Source organism: Guyanagaster necrorhizus (genome assembly GCF_019112545.1).
Source record: "Guyanagaster necrorhizus MCA 3950 unplaced genomic scaffold BT62scaffold_111, whole genome shotgun sequence".
Lineage (NCBI taxonomy): Eukaryota > Fungi > Basidiomycota > Agaricomycetes > Agaricales > Physalacriaceae > Guyanagaster > Guyanagaster necrorhizus.
In genome coordinates, this window is record NW_025064990.1 from 1 (window position 1) to 8,661 (window position 8,661).

At 42.8% G+C, this 8,661-nt stretch overlaps 4 protein-coding genes across 4 annotated transcripts; 2 read left to right on the plus strand and 2 right to left on the minus strand.

Moving 5' to 3' along the window:
* Positions 1-255: 255 nt before the first annotated feature.
* BT62DRAFT_1014391 (uncharacterized protein) lies at positions 256-1,343 on the plus strand (the record flags this gene model as incomplete). The annotated part of the gene is made up of 4 exons (XM_043178209.1): positions 256-720; positions 786-875; positions 970-1,090; positions 1,147-1,343. The coding sequence occupies 4 exons, from the start codon at positions 256-258 to the stop codon at positions 1,341-1,343; spliced, it is 873 nt and encodes a 290-aa protein (XP_043032594.1).
* Positions 1,344-1,392: 49 nt separating this feature from the next.
* On the minus strand, positions 1,393-1,640 carry BT62DRAFT_1014392 (uncharacterized protein; the record flags this gene model as incomplete). Its single annotated transcript, XM_043178210.1, has 2 exons — positions 1,393-1,515; positions 1,569-1,640. The coding sequence occupies 2 exons, from the start codon at positions 1,638-1,640 to the stop codon at positions 1,393-1,395; spliced, it is 195 nt and encodes a 64-aa protein (XP_043032595.1).
* Positions 1,641-4,384: 2,744 nt separating this feature from the next.
* Positions 4,385-4,773, plus strand: BT62DRAFT_939286 (uncharacterized protein). The gene is made up of 2 exons (XM_043187696.1): positions 4,385-4,448; positions 4,505-4,773. Exon 2 carries the CDS (start codon positions 4,534-4,536, stop codon positions 4,750-4,752), a length of 219 nt encoding a protein of 72 aa, XP_043032596.1. The 5' UTR covers positions 4,385-4,448; positions 4,505-4,533; the 3' UTR covers positions 4,753-4,773.
* Positions 4,774-7,917: 3,144 nt separating this feature from the next.
* BT62DRAFT_939287 (uncharacterized protein) lies at positions 7,918-8,306 on the minus strand. Its single transcript, XM_043187697.1, has 2 exons — positions 8,243-8,306; positions 7,918-8,186 (listed from the first exon to the last, which is right to left on the minus strand). Exon 2 carries the CDS (start codon positions 8,155-8,157, stop codon positions 7,939-7,941), a length of 219 nt encoding a protein of 72 aa, XP_043032597.1. The 5' UTR covers positions 8,158-8,186; positions 8,243-8,306; the 3' UTR covers positions 7,918-7,938.
* Positions 8,307-8,661: the final 355 nt, after the last annotated feature.

Below are 8,661 nucleotides of genomic sequence, written 5' to 3' on the forward strand. Positions count from 1 at the left end.
GTTGAACATAAAAAGGATCATAGGTGCTTGAATTAAGCCTATCCAGGAGTGGAGCGCAAACCACGCTGCGATGGAACGAGTATCTATTCTACCACGACGCCTTCGCAGAATGGAATACCGGTGACCGATTTTGAACTGCAGAGCTGAAGTCGACGTCAGTTGGCAAGGAACAAAACGTCAAAGCAAACTGTCTTTGTTTGAGTGTCTACATAGGATGAGGTCAAGGAATAACAGAGAAGCGAGAACTCAGAAGTAATGCCATCGAGCGTTCACGTTGGAGAGGAAAAGACGACCAGCTCCCACGCCATCGACGCCATTTTTTGCGACAGTCTGCACTTGAGCCGAACTCCCAGTCCAATGAGAGTGCTCCCGAGGACCATTTTGGTCCTGACAGGGAGAGGGTGGGAAACCCGACTTCCTGACATGAACGGTCAGCCAGATGTTATTGACTCGGAGGTCAACAGGTCCGTAGACGCCAAAGTCAAGTCAAATGCCGAAGAGAGAACAAATTTTTGGGTATTATGGCAAAAAGAAAGGTTCGTGGTGCTCCGCTTTAGTGCGTCATCGAATCCTCGAGAACGGGATCTCGAACGCGGCACGCGCCGTCCCCCAACAACACAAGTAAGATGTAAACGAAAGGTCGTCTGGTGGAAAGAAGTGTTGAGCGAGGATTATTTCCCGAAGCAAGTGAGGGAGCAGTGGATCTGGAGGGCAAAGAAGGTAAGTCTCGCATTGGATGTCATTTCACTCATTTACTAAGGTTCTTGGTATCGGTCGTAGTCGAGCGTCAAATCCACAACGATTATCGTGAATCCTTGGATTCGCTGCTGGACAAGGTCGAAGAGTACATATACATAGGCCATGGACGAGACACGGTAATTGGTGCAAAAAAGGAGGCTAGAGAACCATTAAAATACTGAAATCCTATCTTTTTCTCTTTCTCCCCCTATTTTCTCCTTGCTGTTTCAGATCCATCTTCAATCATCACTGACCGAGCGGTGCACTATCGTGGAGCGCTTTGCAAACGGCTTGCTTCTGAACTTCATCATCGGCCCCTTCCACGACGATGCTCAGCGTGATCGCGTATTACGTGTGTGGTTCAGAGTGTGGTACTGAGTGGCAACAGAGCATAACCCTCAAGCATAGATATATTCTCGATGCTCTGGCTGGGACTGACGGACAATCGCTGCACTGCCATGAAGTTTACCTTCCCCAGTTATTTTTGCGGCAGCGCTGCATCTTTCACGCGCCCCGCTTCTGTACCGGGCTCTGCAGCACAAATTTTATCACCAGCCATCAGGGCCTCCATGAACACCTGTCTCAAAGTCGCCGACGTGCGCTGAAGTCATCGTCTCCAGCGTCGATCGGCGGCAGTAAATCAAAAACCTGAATCTAACGCTCCTGACCCAACTGAGTCTCAAGCCATCCTAACCAGGGAGTCCATCGCGCATCAAGCATAGTGATGATCCTCGCAGCTTCGTGGCCCCATTGTTTCTTCGCCCACCGCGGGCTAACCTGAGCGACGTCCTTCATCATAGCACAGTAATGTACCAATATGATAAGCGCACGACGCTTCTACACTTCCAGCAGACGAAAGAACGTCGATCCTGTGGCCGTGTGATATCTTCTGTCACTGCCATGGTACACTATATGACGCGCCGATTCAGTGCTTGTCACTGGAATTTTGCGGGGTAGTACTGAAAGGCGATGACCAAAAAAAAACAGTCAAGATTTAGCATACACAGTTATTTCGCCCATGCAATCGTTTTAACGTTGGACGGTTTCCCACCTTGGAGAAGATTAGGATATACAGGACTCAACTGCGACTAGAATCCAAGAAGCTTCCCCCCTTTCACAATACGTGGGACTGCCATAGATCTCTGAGCGTGAGCGACTCGTTCTATGGTGTCGATCCCTATTGCGGCAAAATCAGACGCCGGTCAAAAACTTGAAAGTCTTGACTAATTCTGCAGAGACTACGTGTCTGTATTAACATTTCACCAGCATGTCTGGCCAGGGAATATACTCGTAACACCCAGAATCGAAAGTTTGGAGCACGTCGTTTATATGTACTTTGCTAAATGTAACGGCCAGGGGACGATCAGGTGGGGCGGGCAGTGCAAGGTAGTGAGATTAGGGAGCAGAGTGTCAACTGTATGCATGGATGAATCTTGAGTCGGAGTAAGAGTGGGCAGTAGCGGTCACAGGGGCAGAAAATATACCGCTCGTTAACAGATCTACATCTGGGACAACGAGAATCAAGCCAAGCTCAAAGGCAGATACATGAGGGCTGTATGAAAAAAACAGCGAGATTAAGCTGGTTAGCCTGTGCCACGCTAAATCGATGGGCATTCGATGTCATAGTTATGCCCTGACGTCTAGATTCGTCGCCCTTTCGTCGAGGTCAATTCAAGCTGCTATCTTAAATCAGACTAATATTGATTCACATCTGCAGGTAATTTGGACATCGCGTGCTCGAACGATCTGTGTCGATGTCTCAGTCTGAAACAGGATCGGGATTCATCCCAGTCAGACCTCAAACTCCTTTGATGGTGGATATAAATTCAGGGTTATACCTTAATTCTCAATGCTAAAAACTTTACAAACCCTCTGAAAGAACTCAAACTTCCCCTTTCGAATCGCAACTTTCCGGGACAACATTGTGATTCACACCTCTTTCAGTCAACCCCGGGCACCGTAGGATTTTTCAGAGTGATTTCCACAATGGTACAGTACACATGGTTAAAACCACAGTCGTCATTGTTGAGCGTGCTAGGAAATGAGAACCAATTAATCAGTGATACAAGGAGAGTAACTCATGCCATTGCCAATTCAAAGAGACCCATGCCAGTTTCTTCAGTTCCGGTCAAGAGAACTGTGAAATTCTGACTTAGGGTGAGCTATGATGACCAGGTAATAAGAAAGTCGGAGCTGAATCTTGAATCTGAACTTACAATTCTGGTACCACATCTATACAACAGTCAGCAGAGTGTAAGATCCATAAGGTGGTGATGTACTGACTGATTAACCATCTTCACAGTGTGCAACTCAATATGAGCATATGGAATAGCATGAGAGAAAACAGAAGCAACAAGTATGAGAGCCTTGGTGAGCATTATAATGGTTGGAAGAAGGATAGAGGAGTATGACTGCAGAGCATCCTCTCTTAAGTGATTTCCTGCAGCAGCACCTGATGTAACGACACCTGGTCTTGATGGACTTGAAAAAAATGAAGAGATGGATTAGCTTGCCAGACATATGAAATGGAATTTGTATGTACAAGCACAGAATAACCCACTGGAGGTGTACTTGGCAGTGGAACAACATTGTCAAGGAGTGATAACAAAAAATTCAAGTGTAAGGATGATGAGATGTAAATTCTACTGTCACAGAGATGGACTACAATTGAATGATAAAGTGGTTCACTCTCTTGCATCAATCAAGTAATATGTCGACATCAGAAAGGAACAGTACTGAAAACTGCAAAGAAGCATGAGTCATTCCCAGCTCATTGCTGTGGAAGTGATTCATAATTCATTTATCATAAGATGGAATGTATCACTGTCACTCACAAGAGAAAGCAGCTGATCAGCCATCACCATCATGGTTCCAGTGAACATGCAAAAGTCCCAAAATGTAAATGATTGATTTCATGATACCATAGTCACATGATATCTTCTGTCACCACCACAGTACACTATATGATGTGCTCATTCAAGGTTTGTCACTAGAATTTTGCAGGTCTCACTTAAAGGCAAAGACAAAAAAGGAGTCAAGATTTCACATACATGCCTATTTTGCCTGCAAGGCATTGAGTTTGCATTTGTTGTTGTTCTGATCAAGTCACACCATTTTCAACAGCCTATCTCAACACTAAACACTCTACTACAAGACATCTCAATGATCCTACTCTCAAACCACCTTTTTCAAATCTCAACATTACAAACACTATTTATCATTTACACTTTATTGACTCTACCATCAGACTACCACATATCAGGCAATTATGTATGTGCTATTCACCTGCTATGGCTGCAAAGAAATGTTCATCAAAAGCAACCCCACTACTTTATGTCAGTGTGGTCAATTTTGGTGCTCTCAGATATGCAAAGATGCAGTATGTCACATCCAGTATTTTCTCACCAATGAACAACTGAAAATCGTGAATCCAGTCCTTCCAAAACCATTTCACCGATGCCTCACATCTCCAACACAGATATTATGATCATTGCCCAATCATCGATCAGGAAATAATGTATCACCATCCAGGGCACAACAGTATTTGAGGTGTCATATTTCTTCAAAACAGTGCATCCTCAGCTCATCCTGGTATTCTCACACAAAATAAATGCATTAGGCACTTATACCATACCAATTATTGTCACCTTCATATTCCAACATGGAACCAACAGTGAGATACTGGACTGTATACCAAAGCTGAATGCCTTCTTTCCTCCAGATGAGCTAGCCTGTCAAATGGTCACTGCACATGGGGACAACCCACCATTTGAACTTTGGTACCTCAAGAACCAAATGCAGCTGAGCTTGGAAGATCCTAACAATGTGAATGACATGATTGTCACCATCACTGGTTCTGTTGAGCAACAGAATTTATGGTACAGCCCAGTGGTTGCTCTAACAATCAAGAAAGATGCATTTCTGAAGAAGTACACAAATGCACTGTTCTATTCCTCAAGCATTTTCATAAGATTTTTCCAGAGTTGTACCAGTCCTTGGTTCATGGGACATTAATCAGACCATTTATCATACAGTAGCTAGTTCTTATATATATTTTAGAGTCTATTTCATTCAGGGAAACTATTCAAAAAAGACATTTTTTATGCATTCTGGATGCCATGAATCTGATTGAGGGCAAATATGAGCAGGAAATATCTGCCCTATAACCTTACACATTGTAGATGATATTCCCTTATATCATGGGCTATCTTCTCAATCTCAGCCCAGTCATCTAAATGTTAGACAGTTTACTACTTTTCAGTCAACTGTGACTCAGATAGCAAGGAGTTTGCTCCCTTTTAGAGTGCATGGTACTGCGAGAGATCTTTAAAAGTGGGAGACTTGGCCATCAAGGCTGGTCCAAATTTCAACATCTTAGCTAATTCCACACAGACTACAAGCCCCCCTATTAATGTTGCATTGGGATGTCAGCCTAGGGAATATAATCATTACACCCATCATCATATGTCTGAAGCACATTGTTTAGATTACTTTGCCACATGTAGTAGAGTGGCTCTGTCTTCCTCCTTCACTCAGGACTCTCCCCTCCTCCCTGCATTCACCATCCAGCAAGGCTCACAACATCTTGTGGTTTTCCTTGTACCATAAATATTCTGCACAATTTGGCCCCTTGTAAACACTGATCCATCACAGCAGTGAGACAATCGACTGGGATCAACTTGGCTCACACTGAATCCAAATCATGGTTTGCTGAATTGGTCCTGGTCAATGTATAAAGAAGACAATCTTGTAGCTGACATGATAGTACTCACAGGAATATGTTTCAGCTACAGATAAACAATGGTAATCTTCCTAGACCATGTTACAAGTGTGATCCTTCCAAGGTCCTCATCATAATCCAATGCCATCCAGTTGTCAAGATTATTCTGGCAGACCCAAGTTCATCTCCATTGTGTTAGCATGTGCTCATAGGTACAAATTCCATCTCATATGCATGCCATGCTAATTCATCTCTTCATTTGTGTCAAGCCCATCAAGAAGAGCATCTTTATGTCAGGCACTCCTGTAGGAATCCACTTGAGAGAGGATGCTCTGTGGTCATACTCCTCAATCTTTCTCTGAATGCTATCATTCTCACAAAGGCTCTCATGGTCATCACCTTTGTTCATAAGCAAAAGTTATGGATGACTATCTGATGAAAATGGAGCACATATTTATTTATATGGATACCCTGGGATAGGTAAGATCACCTCCTGGAGTACCCTACTTCTCCACCCATTCAAGGAGATCATCATAATGATCTAGAAAAACAGCATCATCAATGTCATGAGTGCTCTTTGCTCATTATCTCTGAGCTCCTTGATCTTTTTCTCAGTCAAATTAATATTGCATCTTGGAAAATTGATGAAACAAATGTTCATCAAGCTATCAGTAACAAGGATATTTTGCAGCTCTACATCTCAATGCAAAATTCCATGTTTGTTGATCATGGTAATATCACAAAGGGCCATTCTGGCTTAGAACATAGTCAATAATGAGGGTAAGGGTCTGAGAAACAGCTAATACATACCTCAGCTTTAGTCTGGCTGAGCATGACATTATACAGGGGTAGAATGTTCCTCAGATCATCGACATTGGCCTGCTCAGTAAGGATTCATACCATTCTTGGAGGGACATTCCATGGAGGTGTTTGGGGATTAGCACACAAGTGACCTCCCCATTCTTCATCACCAGTTATTTGAAGATCATGAATCATCAGCAAAGATATCACAAAGAAAATACACCTTGTGCTTGCCATAGTAATACACAAGCACTGTTTCCTGTAGGTCATTAAGTTCATTATAGCATAGTTCTCACAGTCAGCCAGTTATTTCAGAGATACAGCAAGATAAAATGGCATGTGGTATATGACTGATAGGAGTGATGCCTGGAAGATGTTCAAAACAACAGAGCCACAAGCCTTGTTGGAAGCCCATGTTCTAACATCTTCAGCACAGACAACAGACCAATGAGCTTCAGATTCCAAGAAGGGCTGCAGGACTTCAGTGATGACAATCTTATAATCACCATCATTGTGAGCAAATGGGAGAAATTGGTGGCTGCTCTCTGGCCTAGCTTTAGGTGGAAGGGTAATGTCGAAAGAATCTCTGACACACAGAGATCTCCCATGCTGCCAGGGCTACCAGAATATGGCTAGTTGATCATAGTATTGCCTTTCTGCAACTGGTTCTAACATTTTAGTCTTCCCCAAAGTGAGAGACTGTACCACCTGAGGGGTACACTATATCGCTCAGTTTATTTAAAGGCATGTGACAGAGGGAAATGCCTGAGATCATGAAAGTGTTAATATGTGTGTCAATGCAAATGAAGCACCCAAAGGCCATCTGTTAGTAAACCTTTTAGGCTGAGTTAAAAAATGTACATGCATCATACATGTCATTGCAGAATGGCACTGATGGCTGATCTTAAATGATGCTGATGACCTTCTCATATGTTCCAGGAGAGAAAACATTTCTTTGACTTCCTCTTTCTTTACTTTCACTGTGTGGGTTTACACATAAATTGAATGCCAGCATAGCTATAAGTAGGTCAAAATCCTTAACATAGTAGTGTGGAGATGGTCATAGACTGGTCAAATAAGGCACAAGATGATACAAGGAAAACCACAAGATGTTGTGAGCCTTGCTGGATGGTGAATGCAGGGAGGAGGGGAGAGTCCTGAGTGAAGGAGGAAGACAGAGCCACTCTACTACATGTGGCAAAGTAATCTAAACAATGTGCTTCAGACATATGATGATGGGTGTAATGATTATATTCCCTAGGCTGACATCCCAATGCAACATTAATAGGGGGGCTTGTAGTCTGTGTGGAATTAGCTAAGATGTTGAAATTTGGACCAGCCTTGATGGCCAAGTCTCCCACTTTTAAAGATCTCTCGCAGTACCATGCACTCTAAAAGGGAGCAAACTCCTTGCTATCTGAGTCACAGTTGACTGAAAAGTAGTAAACTGTCTAACATTTAGATGACTGGGCTGAGATTGAGAAGATAGCCCATGATATAAGGGAATATCATCTACAATGTGTAAGGTTATAGGGCAGATATTTCCTGCTCATATTTGCCCTCAATCAGATTCATGGCATCCAGAATGCATAAAAAATGTCTTTTTTGAATAGTTTCCCTGAATGAAATAGACTCTAAAATATATATAAGAACTAGCTACTGTATGATAAATGGTCTGATTAATGTCCCATGAACCAAGGACTGGTACAACTCTGGAAAAATCTTATGAAAATGCTTGAGGAATAGAACAGTGCATTTGTGTACTTCTTCAGAAATGCATCTTTCTTGATTGTTAGAGCAACCACTGGGCTGTACCATAAATTCTGTTGCTCAACAGAACCAGTGATGGTGACAATCATGTCATTCACATTGTTAGGATCTTCCAAGCTCAGCTGCATTTGGTTCTTGAGGTACCAAAGTTCAAATGGTGGGTTGTCCCCATGTGCAGTGACCATTTGACAGGCTAGCTCATCTGGAGGAAAGAAGGCATTCAGCTTTGGTATACAGTCCAGTATCTCACTGTTGGTTCCATGTTGGAATATGAAGGTGACAATAATTGGTATGGTATAAGTGCCTAATGCATTTATTTTGTGTGAGAATACCAGGATGAGCTGAGGATGCACTGTTTTGAAGAAATATGACACCTCAAATACTGTTGTGCCCTGGATGGTGATACATTATTTCCTGATCGATGATTGGGCAATGATCATAATATCTGTGTTGGAGATGTGAGGCATCGGTGAAATGGTTTTGGAAGGACTGGATTCACGATTTTCAGTTGTTCATTGGTGAGAAAATACTGGATGTGACATACTGCATCTTTGCATATCTGAGAGCACCAAAATTGACCACACTGACATAAAGTAGTGGGGTTGCTTTTGATGAACATTTCTTTGCAGCCA

What these genes read in the sequence shown, in the direction of transcription:
- BT62DRAFT_939286 (XM_043187696.1), top strand. Translation starts at nt 4,534, where the DNA reads ATGCAGCTGAGCTTGGAAGATCCTAACAATGTGAATGACATGATTGTC.
- BT62DRAFT_939287 (XM_043187697.1), bottom strand. Translation starts at nt 8,157, where the DNA reads ATGCAGCTGAGCTTGGAAGATCCTAACAATGTGAATGACATGATTGTC.